At 34.1% G+C, this 18,667-nt stretch overlaps 1 protein-coding gene across 2 annotated transcripts in view; it reads left to right on the forward strand.

The window, feature by feature from the left end:
- LOC120421797 (uncharacterized) overlaps positions 1 to 18,667 on the forward strand; it is a 418,386-nt gene that overhangs the window by 90,199 nt on the left and 309,520 nt on the right. Inside the window, exon 2 of one of the 2 annotated variants that reach the window (XM_052706538.1) lies at positions 3,537 to 3,869. The exons of the other annotated variant lie outside the window; for it this stretch is intronic. Coding sequence (XP_052562498.1) covers positions 3,824 to 3,869 — 46 coding nt within the window. The 5' untranslated portion in view covers positions 3,537 to 3,823. The remainder of the gene's footprint in view (positions 1 to 3,536; positions 3,870 to 18,667) is intronic. 2 annotated transcript variants of the gene reach the window in all.

An 18,667-nucleotide genomic window follows, 5' to 3' on the forward strand; every position in this document is an offset into this window, starting at 1 on the left:
TTTCATTGGAAAAAGAACAAAAATAAATGCTCAAATATCGATGATGTCACAAAATACCCCATCAAATGTTGACCCCATTTCACGGAGGAGCACGGCCGAACCGCACCCGGTAGCCATTTGCACCTGAAATATTCAAACTGCGCGCTTTGGCAAATAAATCCACGCGTTTTACTGCCACTTTCAGTATAGATCTACATAATTGATGTCCTCGGCGTTTTGTTCCGCCAGCGAGGGCGAACTGGGCGCAACCCTGGCACGTAAACTTTGAGTTCTTGGCGTTTTTCTGGTATTTTTTGAGCTGACTTTCAGCTGTGAAAAAGGTTGTAGCGTTTCTGATTTTTTTTTTAAATCAAATCAGAAAGTGGTGAAAAATGAATACATTGATTAAGTAATTGATTTATTGTGTGATTGAGTGATTGAGTGATTGAATGATTGAGTGATTGAGTGATTGAGTGATTGAGTGATTGAGTGATTGAGTGATTGAGTGATTGAGTGATTGAGTGATTGAGTGATTGAGTGATTGAGTGATTGAGTGATTGAGTGATTGAGTGATTGAGTGATTGAGTGATTGAGTGATTGAGTGATTGAGTGATTGAGTGATTGAGTGATTGAATGATTAAGTGATTAAGTGATTAGGTATTTTGGAGATTTGGTGATTGAGTGATTAAGTGTTTGAATGATTGAGTGTTTGATTGATTGAGTAATTGAGTGATTGAGTGTTTGAGTGATTGAGTGATGGAGTGATTGAGTGATTGAGTGATTGAGGGATTAGGTATTTTGGAGATTTGGTGATTGAGTGTTTGAATGATTGAGTGATTGAATGATTGAGTGATTGAGTGATTAAGTGATTAGGTGTTTTGGAGATGGGGAGATTGATTATTTGATTGTTTTTTTTTAATATGATATCTCTGTTAAACAAAGTATTGTAAATAAGAACATTTATCCCTTATAAGTGAACTACTCACAACCCCTTTTTGTTTTTTTTTTTTCAACATTGTTGGGTCTCTTTTATTTGGCCGCGCAATAAATTGCCGGTTGGGCCAGGTTTTAACGCTTTCGCCACGACCAACGCGATGGCATGTGACGATCCGTGTGGCCCATGATTCCACGAACGAGCAGTTCATGGGGTTGCGTTTTTGTGCCTCGGAATTGCGAGCGCGCGCCTTTGACGATAGTCCGTAAAACAAAAACCGCATATCATCGCTTCATGGGAGGGGGTGAGGTGGGAGAAGCGGTTGGGGGGTTGGGGTGACTGAAATGGGTGTAGGTTTATGTTTTATGGAGCAAACCGCAGCACAGCGTTGGGCCTCGGCAGTCCCTTCCAGAAGTGTCTTAATCCACCGCAAGTTCTGAGTTTGGTGACCCTTGAAGAGATTTGTTTTTTGTTTTTACATTTTTTTCCAACTTCCAACACTACTATTAAAACGACGAAAACTATAATATAATGCATTATGTATTGATAAAAGAAAAAAAATGAAGAGAATGGTGAACCAAGGGTTAAAATCCCTTTTACCATCCAAAAAGTGGGACGCAGTATCAACTCACCAACGACGACGACAGCTTAGCAAAGCCAAATGATTTCCGTGCTGTGACTGTTGAACTGAATTGAAATGTCCTGACCGATAGAGGAAAACAGGGAGCACCCCCGCACCGGTCGCAAGGGTTAATGGGAGAGCAATTGTCAGAATAATGACTGGAGTGTGTCAGTCGATCAAATCAAAGCATTATGGTCTTTGGTGCCGGGGTGAAGTGATTGTGGTGCCTTGCGTTTTCCATAATGATTGTTTTGGGAAATGTGGGTATGGGTGGGTGCCCACCGATTTAGAGACTTTGAACCGAATGATGATCGTACCATGTCAAATAATTTTGATGGTAATTGAGTGATTATGGTAGAGATTTTGTTTAATTTGATTTGTGTTTAAATTTGCTGGAGATGTATAATGAAAAATTGAAAAATTATGCTCAAAAAACTCAACAAACTAACAAATTAACAAATTAACAAATTAACAAATTAACAAATTAACAAATTAACAAATGAACAAATTAACAAATTAACAAATTAACAAATTAACAAATTAACAAATTAACAAATTAACAAATTAACAAATTAACAAATTAACAAATTAACAAATTAACAAATTAACAAATTAACAAATTAACAAATTAACAAATTAACAAATTAACAAATTAACAAATTAACAAATTAACAAATTAACAAATTAACAAATTAACAAATTAACAAATTAACAAATTAACAAATTAACAAATTAACAAATTAACAAATTAACAAATTAACAAATTAACAAATTAACAAATTAACAAATTAACAAATTAACAAATTAACAAATTAACAAATTAACAAATTAACAAATTAACAAATTAACAAATTAACAAATTAACAAATTAACAAATTAACAAATTAACAAATTAACAAATTAACAAATTAACAAATTAACAAATTAACAAATTAACAAATTAACAAATTAACAAATTAACAAATTAACAAATTAACAAATTAACAAATTAACAAATTAACAAATTAACAAATTAACAAATTAACAAATTAACAAATTAACAAATTAACAAATTAACAAATTAACAAATTAACAAATTAACAAATTAACAAATTAACAAATTAACAAATTAACAAATTAACAAATTAACAAATTAACAAATTAACAAATTAACAAATTAACAAATTAACAAATTAACAAATTAACAAATTAACAAATTAACAAATTAACAAATTAACAAATTAACAAATTAACAAATTAACAAATTAACAAATTAACAAATTAACAAATTAACAAATCAACAAATTAACAAATTAACAAATTAACAAATTAACAAATTAACAAATTAACAAATTAACAAATTAACAAATTAACAAATTAACAAATTAACAAATTAACAAATTAACAAATTAACAAATTAACAAATTAACAAATTAACAAATTAACAAATTAACAAATTAACAAATTAACAAATTAACAAATTAACAAATTAACAAATTAACAAATTAACAAATTAACAAATTAACAAATTAACAAATTAACAAATTAACAAGTTAACAAATTAACAAATTAACAAATTAACAAATTAAAAAAATAACAAATTAACAAATTAACAAATTAACAAATTAACAAATTAACAAATTAACAAATTAACAAATTAACAAATTAACAAATTGTCAAATTAACAAATTAACAAATTAAAAAATTACTTCTTTCATTTTATTTAAAGTGTAAACAAATAAAAACGAATGATTTATCAAATTTTTTCGAACAATAAAACGGTCTCCACCCCCCACCAAACAAGCTGAGAAAATCCTTCAGGCTGAAAACGCAATTTCACCTGGTCCTTCTAAGACCTTTTTCCCACAAATCTTTACGATCATTCAGCGGTGTCACTTTTAATCAGAATACCTTCTTCCGGTGCTCTTAGTTGGTCCCATTTTCGCCGCTCTTAAAGCCTCTCTTTTATGACACTAATGCTAATCTGCGATCCCGTTTTTTTCTCTCTCTCTCTTTTTCCAGGAAAAACAAAAACATAACTGAAGCAAAAAATACACACTCACACCCACAGCAAGAAAAAACACGCCAGAGACACCTTCACCGTCATCTTGGAGGCGCATTTTCCTCCGATGGAAGAGAAAACAAAACAGCGCAAAACCACCCCCCTCGAAACTAACGTGAACCGCCGCCGTGGTTGAAAGTGGACACGTGAGACGCGTGCACGTGTGGACGGCGGAAAACAACAACAAACAGATACACACTTACACAAACTTGAAGAAAAAAAAGAAAAGAAAACAGAACATATCATCATGCTAGTGACACTGCTGAGATTCGTTTTCGTCGTTCTGATACTCGGTAAGTACGATTTGGGAGATTTCCCGCCCTTTTTTGCTATAATAAAAGTCGAGGAGAAATCGTCAATGACAAAGTTTTCCACCATTCATTAAAGTTTTACCTGCTGTGAGCTCTATCTTAAGCTCGTCTAAAACTTCAAAGCAACAACAACATAAAAAAAATTCCCAAGGATAACCGCAAAAACAACACGGACAACCTTGAAAAACCCCGGCATGTTTTCCCTGCAGTAAGGTATTCCAGGCAGCTTTCACCACAAATTTTCCCCTCATTTGTTGTCCTTGTTGGGTGGTGAAAAGCATGCGCACTCTTTATTATAAGCTTTTCTCAGAGGGCGAAAAGCTCTTGGAATGTGATGGAGCTTTCTGAGAGGATGCTTTCAGGATAACGGAGGCGAGCATAAGCTCCGCGATGATAAGAGCTTTTAGGATGACAAAGTATTGAGCTTTTTTGAGGATGTTTTTTTCTGAGCTTTGGATAAGATATTACAATTCAGGTAAGTGTTTAAAGCATTGAGAACGATAAAAGCTTCCTCTAAAGATAATGCTTTGGAAGCTTACACATAAAAAGTTTCATGAATGTTCTGTTAATATAATATATAATATTTTTTAAAGCACATAAGAACATAGTGATTTTTTATGTCCAATCATATCCATACAAATTAAGTTTCAATTTTTAACTCGGATAAAAGTAAAGTTTCAGAATAAATGTTATTTAATGTTAAGTGCTTTAGAGGCATTTTTAAGGTTATATAAGTATACATAATTAAAAAAGTAATATTTTTTACGCTGCCCAGAGGTCAAGATTAAAAAAAAAGTGCAGCTTTGATGTCTTCAAAATGGTCAAAATAATTGACGATAATGGTGTTTTAAAAAGAAGTTGAGCATGCAAGCAACTTTATCCAAGCCACGAAAATGTTATCTGGCAGTCTATTTATTCACTAATTCTATCCATAGCATCAAGGCTTACCCTTAAAATCATTTTTTTTAACTTGGCAATTCTGACATTTTTGGATCATTAAAAACAAACTGTTTCGTTTCCGAAAAATCAATGTTGAACCCGAACATTCAGCTCTTTGTCCAAAATTTACCATTGAAGCCGAAAATATATTCTGAATTTTTGCAGAAAATACATTATAATGAGAAGTGGTAATTATGGTTTTGTTTGAATGATAGGGTGGTTCTCGACAATGGTGTTTTAGAAAATCTTACCTTCCGAGAATATTTTTGCATTTTTTTGTATTCCAGAGATTTGTTGAACATGCCAATCCAAGTTACTTTGTCCAAGACACCACAATTTAATCTCACAGTCTACGCCTTAATTCTACGACTGATTTTAATCGATAGGATCAAAGAAAACCTTAAAAAATCATTTTCATCGTGCTAATTCATAGTTAAATTTCCGAGAAAAAATAAGTTCTGAGATCTTTTAGTGCAGGGGTGACCAAAGTATGGCCCGCGGGCCAAATGTGGCCCACGTTGTGATTTTTTGTGGCTATTTGAATGGTCACGGAAAATTGCCCTATGGACCACTTATAAAGTGATTTTATAATTTTTAAATGCAGAATAATGAATATTCATAGTTTTTGTTATTATAAAACGAATGATTTATCCATACCTGAATCTTGAATATTCGAAACCGATATTTTGTTGAAAAATCTACCTGATTAAAACAATTCAACGAGTCAATGTGCTTGAAATCCGTAAATTCCATCATGATTGATTGGAAAAAAAGTTTTAAAACGTTAAAATATTAGCAAAGTGTGAAATTGAAAAGGCAGCAAAAATATACGTTATTAAATATTAATTGAAAAGTAATGACGCAACATGTTTGTGAGTTGAGCCCAAAATTTTTATAAACCACCCACCTCGGGATTCGAACTCATGAAATTTCGGTTACGAATTGAGAACGCAACACCTGATCCAGACTAAAATATTACTAAAATTGAGTTTCTTTGCAACAATTTAAAAAAATAATTAACAATAATAATGTGATCTATTGGTAAGAAGGTGACGAGCGGGAATTCCCGGGAAAAAATCCCAAGAAATCGACCATTTTTGGACCTCTCGATTCCCGGGAAATTCGGTCGAGACTCCCGGGAAATTTTATACTTATAAATATCGAAGCAAAATTATACAATTCTAAATTGAATAAAACATTAGAAGTTCAATGTTCGATGTCCAAGTTCGAATAAACCAATGCTTCTTTGACCTTCTTATTAAAAAAGTTAAAAATTTAACTTGTCAAAAATTCCAATAACTATAATCAAAAATTCCAATAACTATGAGAGAAGCCAAAAAAATTGGACCTAAAAATTTATCTTGAAGCATACTTCGCAGTTACACCACAGAAATTAAATCTATAGTTTTTTTTAATTATTTTCATTAATTTATTCTATGAGCTTTTCCATAATAAGTTCAATTTCCATATCCTCTCACGAGCATAGCAATCCTGTCTAGGGTAATTTCGCTGTATCAAGGTAATTTCTTTCCTTGATGTCAATAAGTCATTTTGTGTTTCATGTCAACCTCAAAATTCAATTATATTTTAGAAAAAAACAATTGTGAATATTTGGGTTTCCCGTATTCTACAGTTTTATAGTATTATATAAACATTTTTTTAAATAAACAATTTTAACCTGTAAGCATCATATTTGGCCCGCCACTCAAAAACTTTGAGCACCCCTGTTTTAGAGCTTAGAAAAATTAAATCTTAAATCTAAAAAAACTGCAAGCTAAATTTCATGCGCCTGCCACTTTTGACTCGATATTTTTATTTTATAAGTCTAATTTTCAAGGGATAAGTTTATAGGACCCCCCTAACGAAAATCGGAAATTGTTCAACTATTTGTTATGTATGGGTCATATTTTGAGTTTCTATGGCTTTATTTGATTATTTTTCATTATAAAATACAAAAATATGACAAAAAATCGACAACGTGAAAAACAATGAACAATCAGGGTGGTTCCAAACACTTTTTCCTTGAAAGTTAGACATTTCCAAATGAAGATATTTTGAGTTTAAAAAAAATGTTCCTGAATTTTTTTCAGCGTTAGTAGTGCTGAACTTCCGTCTCGAATGCAATTTGGCGCATAAATTTGGCTTGTAATTTTTGAGATATTTGTCTCGCTCGTGTGGATCAATTGGATCGCGCACTGGTACCGCGTTCCAGAGGTCGCTGGTTTGAATTCTGAGGTGGGTGCTCTAAAATTCTGAGTTTTAATAGGGGAAGGTGGGGCAAGACGACCATATGGGGCAAGAGGGACAATCGCTCGTACGGCCGTAATTTTTACAATTTTGGATATTTCCAGTATGAGGAATTGTTGCTAGCAATGCAATTAGCTGATTCTTCTACCACATAACCGCCAAAACGACGTAAACGCCACGGAGCATAAGATTTAATGAAGTTTTTTTCAAAACCTTTGTTTTCTTATAATATTGGGAAAGTACAAAATAAGGCTTAGGGTTCGTTTTAAGGCTCATTTTATCAAAGTGCTATTTTTCCTAGATCAGTAGTGTCCCTACCAATGCCATGCACCTATTACAAAGTATGATTTAACTTTTGGTTATTTTTGTTGAGAAATTTCAAAAAATCTTGTTCAGGTGGGGCAAGTGTACCATAAGGATTTTAGTATGGAAAAAATACGGATTGCGGCAACAACATATTTTATTGGGAAATAAATACATGAAAGTACTTAAAAACTGATTAACAATCGTTAAAAAAAATTGTCCATACAAAAAATAGTGATATTATGAAAATTTACTATTTATCATCTAAGTAATATTTTTTTTCGTAAAAACGATAAAATTTTTAGTAAAACATTATTATTTAATCTAAAAATGGAAGAAACCTTTCAAATACATTCTAATCTGATGTATCTGAGGGATAACAGTTCAATTATTAGCAAATTAACATGTTTTTTCATGCATTGTTCCTCTTGCCCCAACGGGTTGTTCGTCTTGCCCCACTAGTTGAGTAGAACGTACGGAAAATCAAAATTTTTAAAATCAATTTTTTACATTAAAAAACAGGATTTTTTTAAAAACTTGCTTTGACAAAGTCTTAGTCAAGACCTAGAATAAGATGATTATAATAAAATCCGACAGGTTTTTTAACTTTTTAATGGGTTATTACGAGCATTTCCTTAGCTTGTTACACTTGCCCCACTTTCCCCTATTTGTGTTCGGCGCCTTCAACCTGTGCCATACTTTCATACACTTAGGAGTCCATGGCGGCGAAGTACTTGTAGATAAAAAGGAGACACTAGTGGTTGGTACTAGCAACAGAAACAGACAGCAATAGAGTCAGTTACGTTTTGAGATATTTGTGCTTTAGATTGCAATTTTTTCCTTAAAATGCCTGTAACGTTCGACCGTTAAATCCAAAATTAACTTTTGAAGAACGAAAATGACATGCTTAACAATTTTTAACCAAATCAAAAGTTGCCGTTTCGTTTGTAGATGAGTTCAAATTAAATTTTATTTGATCAAATTTAATTATAAAAGTAACAAAAAAACTAGTTTGGAGAAGTCAAACATCAACATTATCTCAGTATATGTATGTAGAGAATGAGACGAGGATAGGCAATATTAGGCAAAATTAAATTATCTATTGAAATATTCTACGGCAAATAAGTGCTACAAATGATATTTGACCATTTCAAATGTTGGAATCGAAACTTGATTGTTGTTGCTTGCTGAGATGCAACGACGACGCACACAAAACAAGAGCTACCTCGTGCACCACGAAAAAGGCCAGCAACGCGTGAGTGACCGTACAAGTGTGGGTGCGTCGAGCAGGTTGAGCTTGTCTGTCTGCGCAACGCGAAGCGCTACCAATGGAAAGAGAGAGGGAGAGTGACACCGAACGATGTCATCGATTGCTGCGATGCCTGCACGGTGCGCGCTGGCGAGAAATAAAACAAGAGAGTGGTATGTGTGTGTGTGTGCTCTGGGATAGATCGTGAGTCGGGGCCGAGTCTTCAGTCTGGTTTGGAAATTTGCAGTGGTTGGTCGTTTGACGACATTTTGCAGTTTCCATCTTCAAGATGGCTGCATATAAATAAATAAATAAAATAAGTGCCTTTGTTTACTACAATGTATATTTTGGAGTAGTTTTTTTTTCAGTTGTGGTAGTGAAGTTTTTTTGTGTAAAAAGCGACGAAATATAAATTTTGAGAAATCGAAATGTATAATTTCATAACCTTAAAAAAAACTGAAATCAATGTAAGCTCATTCCAATTCATTGAAATTTTGCCGATTTAAAAATATAGAAACAACAAACATTATTTAAAAGATTTTTCTCATTCATTTCAAGTCAGAACCACCTGATAAATGACCTAAAAATTAAAGTTGCTGACCGATTTAAGTCTCCAATGGTTCAGCGATGTTCCTTTTCTTGCTGATACAATCGTTCAAGCGGAATCGTCCCAATAAAATAGAGCTACATTGCGGCACAACTGGAAGAGAATTGTCCTTTTTCCCCCATCAACCAAAGGACAAAACGATCACCCATCGTATCCTTATTGAAGCTAGGAGCAAAAAAAAGGCAAGAAAAGAAAGAAAAAGCGAGTTTGTAATAAAGTAAACAGCTCGAGCAGCCGGAACACGCGAGCTAAATTAAAACTAATTAAATTCAACTATTTCGCTGCTGCTGGCGGGACAGTTGAAATAAAAAGAGTCATTATCACTCACGCTGATGGTCATTGCTGATGGCCTTTAGCACCTTCTACCACCGTGGGTTGGGGTCCTTGGGAGGGTGTGAAAGCTGGGTGAAAGTGAGAGATGAAGTTGATTAAAATGGGTCGAACTTTCGTTTTTTTTTTTTGTGACAATGGAATGAACTTTTACATTTTAGCACAAGAATTTTGATGTTTTATTACAAGAAATGAGAAAAATGTATTTAAGAAAATTGAATCAAAATAATTCTCAAAAAAGACAAAAAAAATACGAATTAAATTGTTATCTAACGAATGCCAACCAGCCCCCAAAGCTTTCCCAAGGATTAAAAAAGTTTCCGATTTCAATCAACGCGCAGCTCAATTACGTCCAATTATGCTTTGACGAGCCAAAAAGAGGCGTTTTTCACCATCATTACCACCCCAAGGGCATCACTTTCCCGCGAGTGAGACCACTTAATCCGCCCAAGCTTAAATCGTCATGGAGAGGAGCGTTTCAAGAGTTTTTCCCGAAAAAAAAAATTACGTGAAAAATTATGCCCTCTAATCCACGGGACTGGTCCTGGTCCTGCTGATACCGTCCGTCAGCTGAGACTTGGAGGAAAAGTTCTTCGTGGACAACAGCAAGCTGATAATAAAACGTTCAAGCCCTGGCGGAAGAGATTAGCCGTTGAGGTTGTGAAAATTATGACGAACCTACAGCGTGCGGCTGTGCTAGTTACGTTTGGCCAGGATCATACCCCCGGGGGAAATTAATTTGTCACAGTCGTCAGTTTTTACTCGGAAATGTGATAATTTTTACCCTTTTGGGTTGCGAAAGTTGGTCTCCACGTGTTGCGCACCGATTAGAGTGGAAAGGGCTAATTGGCTTCTAGTAACCCTTAGTTCACAATTAGCTAAAATTCGTCATTAATCGTTCAACATCATGCAACAAGATCACAACACCAGCAGCCAGGGTTATGCAAAGTTATAACAAACCTGTTTGCTCAGTTTGACAGATATAACCGTGCCAGTGGAACAAGTTTCAGCTCAGTTTTGAGGACTTCTCACGCATCAGCGATTTTTCTGCGACTGTCCACGTGGACAGATTTTCAGGGACACATCTGCCATGTTTAAATTTTTTTTTTTAGCTGCTCAACTGTGATATCAGTACTTGGACACTGTTGTCATTGGCCAACTGACTGACTGGTATTTACTCAGCCACGTGGAAAGCTGCTTTCTGAGATTTCGGTTCGCTGATGGATTAGTCAAATAAGTTTGGATGGGACTGATAGTGTTGTGATCTCCGGGTATAATTATTTGCTAATGGAGTCAAGAAAAAACTACAATCCTAAGATGAACACCCTGAAGGCTGATATCCATGTAGAAATTTTTGTGAGCCCAAACCAATTCATTTATTGCTGCAAAGCTATGTCATCTCAAGGTAGTAGTATTGAATTGCAGCACTACACAGAAAAAAAATGATGGTAATATTCATCAGGAAATGGTGACAGATTTTGTGGCAAAAAAAAATGATTAATTTTACCCCAGAAAATGATGAATTTTCATCAGTTTTTGATGAATATTCATCAGGTTCACATTTTTACATATTTTTTATGTAATATTACTCAAAAAAAGTGGTAATATTCAACCTACCAAATTTTCAACATTCCAAAACTCAACTTTTTTTTCTGTGTACTGATAATTATTATTTAATAATGTTTAATTTTTATTATTGCAAATCGAATTTCTGCAATTTGGTCTTATCAAGTTTTGGTGTAAAATTTTCAATCATGACATTACACAACAAAAAATAATGTAAAAATGGAAGGTTGAAAACAGAATGTTGAAAAATAGAATGATGAATTTTACCTCTATAATTGTTGAATAACGATTTTTTTTTGTCAAACAAGTTTTACACAAAAAAATGTGTAATGTTACTTAATTTTTGATGAATATTCAACATTATTTTTGCTATTCGTATACTTGAGTAATATTCATCCAATTTAGGTACAATATTCAATCATCTTTTGACCCAGGGACTTTGAAAACTGTCAAACGCAACGTTTTGACAAGTGGTCGGCAGAAGCCTGTCGGATCGTGATTCAATCGTCGCGTGTCCGGGAGTTTTGGTCGCTCGTGCGTCAAACAATCGTTGCAGATTCTGTGCCGTCGTCGTTGTGTGTTTTGGTGAGTTTGTGTTGGTGCTTCTTCCGGATCGGTCTGGAGGAAGGTGCCGGGTGTTTACGTCCAGGAATCGTCGCAGATTTCGTGTCACCGTCGTGGTTTGTTGTGGTGAGTTTGTGTTAGTGCTTCTTCCGGACTGTTTTGGAAGAATAGTCCGGGTGTTGTTCAGGCATTTATTTAATTTGAACAAAAGTTGTCCAAGAACTGGCGTTCTGTCTAACCTTAAAGTAATATTTGCTAAAAAACCAACCCGAGTTCTTAGAGTGATCAAGCACAAAGTACCCTGAAAGTCATGAAAAAAATATTCGCTTGAATTAAATGTTTTATTTACGTTCTCTGAAATGGATGACAGTTCAATACCTATCCTTCCATTTTCTGAGCCCAAAATTACACATTTTTTAATGGGACCATCCATAAACCACGTGGACACTTTTTTGGGAATCTGTTACCCCCCCCCCCTTCGTGGACAATTTTCCATACAAAAAAAAACTTTTTTGTATGGATCGTGGACAATCGCCATACCCCCACCCCCCCCATAAAGTGTCCACGTGGTTTATGGAGGGTCCCAATGCAATAATACACATTCTTTCGTAAAATTCAACATTTTTGCGGTAAATTTCATCATTTTTTTAGGTAAATTTCACCATTATTTGAGGTAAATTTCATAATTTTCTGATGAAAATTCACCATTTTCTGAGGTATAATTTATCATTTTTTTGCCACAATATCTGTCACCATTTCCTGATGAATATTACCATCATTTTTACTGTGTACCTGACTAGACAACCAACAATTGGTCACTGAATTGTTTAGAAAGTATTTCACATTCTGTAAAGGCGGCCAGAGTAGAGACCCTAAATAGGGAGACTGGTCTAAGCTTGCTAAATCGATCGGGCAACGTATGTTTTGAGCTTGGCAACACTGATAAGTTTTGCTGGGCGTAAAGGCAAATGCTCGTTTGGATACGTCAAACTCGCGTCTGTTTGGGTACGTCAAATTCACTTCGTCCAGTCTCCCTATTTAGGATCTCTAGGCCAGAGTCGCTGATAAAAAAATAAAAATAATAGTCTTCTGATTCCAAACAAATAGTTGCGACCCTTCAAAAGTGTTTTAAAGTTCTCGTTGGCCACTTGAAACTGATGCATCCTTACCTGGTTTATATTGAATAAAACCCCCCAAAAATAGCCATAGTGTACCATGATCCGATGGTGTCGTAACAATTGCCTGAAATTTACTTTGTTCAATGACACGCACTTTGGAATTTTATAATTTTAAAACGAAATTTGGCTTAGACGTAAACCTTCTCAGCGTTTAAAAATTCTTTCCATAACACATTTTGAAAATGATGAAATCTTTTTATCATATTTAATATTTGTGGCCAAAAAAACTACTCACGTAGATTTCTTTTAGAGAACTTTCAACTACTGAAAAATTCGGTAAACTGAAAATTACTGAATCCGGTAAAAACTCTCCGTAATTTGGTTATGAAGTTCTTTATTGGCATCTTACAACCGACCGACATTCGGTAAAATTTGGATCTGTTTGACAGATTATTTACCAATCTAAACATTACCGATTTTTCAACTTGCAAATCCGGTAAAAAATCTAAACTGGTGTCTCAGATTGAATAAAATATTGGAAAATGTATTCGAACAAAAAAAATAAACAAACAAACAACAGAAAAGTAATTATTTAAGCCTAGGTGTATAAAAAGGTATTATTTCAAAGTATTTTGAAAAATATTACATACTAATCTGCCCACCATTGAAAAAACGGCTAATATCCACTTTTAGCAAAAACGAGATATTAGCACCAGGTGGTACCATAAACTGGGGTGACTTTGATAGGATTTCAATATATTTTTGAAATATTTTTTAACCGGTAAGGTTTTTCTCAAGATTTTTTTAACATGTACTGGGGTAGGCCACCGAATAGTGTTTAGAAAAATACGTTAAAAATTCTTAGTTTAAATTCCGGGGTGATTTTGGTAGTTATATTTTTTTGGTAAAAAAATAGATTTAAGGTGCACAAATTTCATTTTTACGTCAAATGTACCATCGCTAAGGTTGCTGATATAGTTTTTAAGAAAAAAATCTATGTTTATATTTAGTTAACTTAGTTTATAAGCTTTTGAACAAAATACATATAAATTTTAGGTGAAATTTTAAAAATGTATTTTTTTTCCTGCAATTCATAAAAACTAGTTTTGTTTATAAAATTATTGAATTATATTGCATTTTAAACTGATTTCGAAGCATGAATCAAAAGTTTTCACATTTTACAAAAAACTTGTTCAACTAACACTTCCTATTATTTCGGAGATTTTTTTAAATTGTGTTTCAAATTATTCACAACCTTATTATGTCTTCTCTTAGTGGAAAATTGTCCAAAGAATCTAAAAATGCATTCCGTTTTCCGATTCAATGTCATGTTCATTGAGAAAATCATGACAATTTGAGAAGTTTGTAATAATGCCTTTCATCAACTTTTTCGTTATTATAGTTAACTAACTTTTGAAACTTTTATTTTTTTTTTTTTTTTGAAAAGTTCTTTTTGAAGTACTTTGAACACTTCTCTTCCACGGTCAGTCTGATTTCAAACCATTGCGTACGTATTTAATTTGTACTATTCATTTTGCGGAAAAATCTCAAACCTATCGAAGTCACCCCGGCTATCAAAGTCACCCCGTTTTACGGTAGCCCATTAGTATAAGCGATTCGCACACATTTTTTTTTTAAATAAATTACAAGCCACGGTTTCAAAACTTTTTCTGAAAAAATGTTTTAAACTGCAAAATACATCTGTTTAGTTGTAATTTTGAGTTTTTGACCCAGAAGGAGGGGAACCGTACACCCAAAACTGGCAGCGCTAGTCCGAGAGAATGATGGTCTCGAGTCGAGAGAATAGTGGTACCATTCACGGACGCAGAGAACACAGCTCGAGATGGGCGATAGAACTATTCTCTCGAGGTTCATTTGCAAAAAAAGTTCATCCGTCAAACAAAAAACCAAAAGTGTCGACAACGGGAATCGAACCAGAGACCTTTGACAAACCAATCCAATGACTTAGCTGCCTCGGCCACCACAGCTTGGTGACCATGGAGAAGTCAGAAGTCGATGTATGACACTTGTTGGAGATTTATTGATTCAACTAACGAATGAACTCATTTGATATGATGGTGTGAGTTGGTACCATTATTCTATCGATTTTGGCACTGAGCCCTCAATAAATTTTGAGAGAACGATTATCTCGATTCTGAATTTTGGGTGTATAAATTAGAGCAACACATGTCTCATGGTGAGAAACATTGGAAAGTGATAAACATTGAATAAAGAAGATAAGTTGCGTCGGAGACATGTAACAAATGTCATACGATTACCCAGTAGAAACTGATCACGTTCTGAGAGGTCGCCTCTCAGCACGGTGGTTTGGTTCCGTTGGCAGATCGGTGATGCGTTCTTACGGTATGAGATAGAACGGGGTTCAATTCCCCGGCGGAATATAGTGCACAATTTTTTCGCAAATAATCTTCTTTATTCAATGTTTATCACTTTCCAATGTTTCTCACCATGAGACATGTGTTGCTCTAATCTGTTTAGTTGTTTTCCCATCATAAGTTTATTAAATATTTTTTGTGAAAGGAAAAAAGTTTTTGTTGCGCTGTATATTGGAATTCATTTAAAAAAAAATCAAAAATTTGTTTTGTAGGCCAGGCCTGCCCAACCTTTATGGCTCAATTTTTGACAGTTTTGGACGTCAAAATCACAAATGTCAATTTTTCATAGTTAATTTGATGGAAGCGATTCTCAGATGATCAGTGACGTATCTTTGACAAAAGTGTGAAAAAATATTGTTACAGGTCGTTTTTACCTTCATTTGAAGTCAAAAATCCATCCGACTCGCGGGCCGGGTCAGATTTTTACTTAAAACTCACATAAAAACGAATTGCAAAAATATAGTCCATCAAATAAACCGCAAAAAAAATGAGCCATTGTGTTTTTGACGATTCTAAATGTGAAAAATGGGCCAAAAAGGTTGGGCAAACCTGATTTTGATAAGACTTCTATTTTCATAAAAAAAATCAAGTTTTTGAAAAAAAAATTTGTTTCCTGATTTTTTAAACCAAGCGACAAAAACTTTGGAAAATATTTGCAACGGCCAAAAATAGGAAATGAAAAATAATGATTGTTATAATCTACAAGCCTTACCCGAAAAACTTCAAAAACATTTGTTTGTACAGTACTCGTTTCATAACTGGACTGAGAACATCAGCGAATGCTGCTCGCAAACTGGGCTGAACGAAAAATTACGAGGGGATTATTAATTAATAATATTTTTCGGTGAAATATAGAAACAAAATTAACTCAAATTTATTTACAATGCTTACTTTTCATTTTGACTCTTTATTAAATAAAAGTTTGAAAAAAATCTTTTTTGCAATTCCGTCGTGAAACTACTTACTTTTCCTGTCATTCTTGAACGACGAAATACTACCTACCTACCTACTACCTACCTACTTTTCTGTACCAAAAATAACAGAATCGAATAGCAACACTTTTCAAAATAAATGCTGAAAAGTTCTACTTTTCAGCACTCAAATGGGTGCTGAAAAGTTGAACTTTTCAGCACTTGTTTCGAAAAGTAACACTTTTCAACATTTTATTGATTTAAACGATTTATTGACAAAATACATGAAAATTTGACATACAATTTCACTCAGTGTGTGTTTTTTGGAATTGCAAAAAAAATTGTATGGAACTCGTTGCAAAACTTGATTTTTTCAGCACTCTTCGTATTTATCCAACTCGGTGAACCTCGTTGGATAAATGTACGACTCGTGCTGAAAAAATCTTTTTTTGCAACTTGTTGCATAAACTACTATTTTGAGAACTTTAGAATTTGAAAACTTTTTCGAATTACTTATTTTGAGTTCTTACATGAGTAGTTAATTTAGAAGGACTATTTACCTGTTTTTTCAAGAGCAGTTTCGACATTAGTAGCGTTTCAAGAAATTTAGTAATATATTCATTTAATTCAATTAAAAAATTAAAAACCAAATTTCTACTCTGCGAAATGACTTTCGGCGAAATGTACCAGGTTTATTTTTTTTGTGTTGAAAAAAATTCACATGCATTATTTAACACTTTTCTCACATAGAATGTGCTTGGTATTTTATTACCTTTTTATGCTGTGTATAATTTGCACAGTAAAAAAATAGGTAAAAAGGCCGAATAAAAAAAAAGTTGCAATTCTGCCAAAGAAGTTAATGAAAAGATTATTTCTATAAAAAGTTCTATAACAAAACTAAACATGAAAAAGCATTAAAAACGATCATAAAAAGTATGTACATTTTACACCTTTCGAAATAAAAAAAAAACATGTTATAAATCACCATTACTCGAGTATCCCAACCCCAAATAGTCATGCTAGACTAAACTAGAAAAGATTTTCGATTCAATGTTAAATAGACTTATTAGTTAGTGTTAAAGTTTATATAACTTTCAAAATTCTATTTAAAACTTTTCGAAACTTTTAATAACTATATTACCATAAAACTGCTAAACTTACATTTTGGAGTGAATATAACAGTTTTAGGGGCCTTTTGATCTAAATAATTGATTTTTCGTTGACCAACTCGGAATTACGCCGTCGGAAAATCCGTCGTCATCCGTACCTATCCATGTTTCGCATTCCTTCATGCATGCATGTAAAGGGCATAACATTTCCGATCTTGTGATATATTATTATCTAGGTTTTCTATAAAATCTCCGTTTTCAAACATATCAAACACCACTGAGAACATGTAGCCTAAGTTAGTGAACTTTAATACTTTCATTAGCAAATGAGGCTCGTGTTATGAAATTATGAAAAAGTTCTCACACAATACTACTGTAAATATTTTAGCTAAATCAATTATAGGAATAAGCAAAACTTTAAAATAGACAAATAAAAATCATGAAATACTTCACAAAAAATTCTTATGTCACCCTTGAGGCATTTTCCCTCTCTTTTAAACTTTCTTCAGCCAACTATGGCCCAAGAAATGCATCCATCTTTAGAAACCCTTTGTTGACTCGCAAATCCCTCTGGTTTCCTCCACCCTCGAAAAACCAACCTCCAAATCGACCTGAAAGGTGCACCGACGCAGCATAATTTATGGCCTCCTTCCCCACGTCCCCCCCTTATTCCACGCCCGTTGCGCCAACAGTAGCCCTCTCTCCGCTGCCTGCAAAGCTTCGAAGGATTGTTTCAAGTATTAAGGTAAAACGGTTCTTTTTCTCCTCATTTCACCGCTTCTTAGTGACGCCAAACTTTCAGCCGTCCAAAGCCAAGGCACAAATACAAACTCACACACACACACACTCACGGGTAAAGTTGGCCACCAAAGGCCCTGTGGGACATTCTTGGTTTGCAACTATGTGACACGACCAAAACCGCCAGACGCAAAAGAAAGAGGAAAAAAAGAGAAAAACTTGCTGGAAAAGTGCATTCTGGTGGTGCAGTTTGGGAGGGAGAGAGAGAGAGCGGGAGGAAAATTTAACCTTCTCTGTGGGAAAAAAAAGATCGACGACGGCACACAACCTTTGAGTTTCATAAATTTTCAGGTGACACGCAACCATTCACCGCCGAGAGTTGACTAACTCTTCTTCTTACCGTTTGGGGTGGGCTTGCGCTGGGCCATGGAATTTCGGAAAACTTTGGCGTGGCGATAACGTGGCTTTGAGCTTGCTGTTGTTGTTGCTGTCGTGGTGGAAAGTTTAGCATTGAATAGTATATTTTGATGAAAGGGGTTTTTAGGGGAAAAGCTTTGAATTGAATTTGAACTTTAGCCCTCTACTGCCTCAATTTTTTTCGATTATTTTTATTTTTCCCTTCTTTAGGAGATCATTTTGAGCAACTTTTGTTTTACGACAAACTTAACTTTATGTTTTTCTTGTTACATTTTTAGTATTTTAT

This window comes from Culex pipiens, chromosome 1 (assembly GCF_016801865.2).
Source record: "Culex pipiens pallens isolate TS chromosome 1, TS_CPP_V2, whole genome shotgun sequence".
NCBI lineage: Eukaryota > Metazoa > Arthropoda > Insecta > Diptera > Culicidae > Culex > Culex pipiens.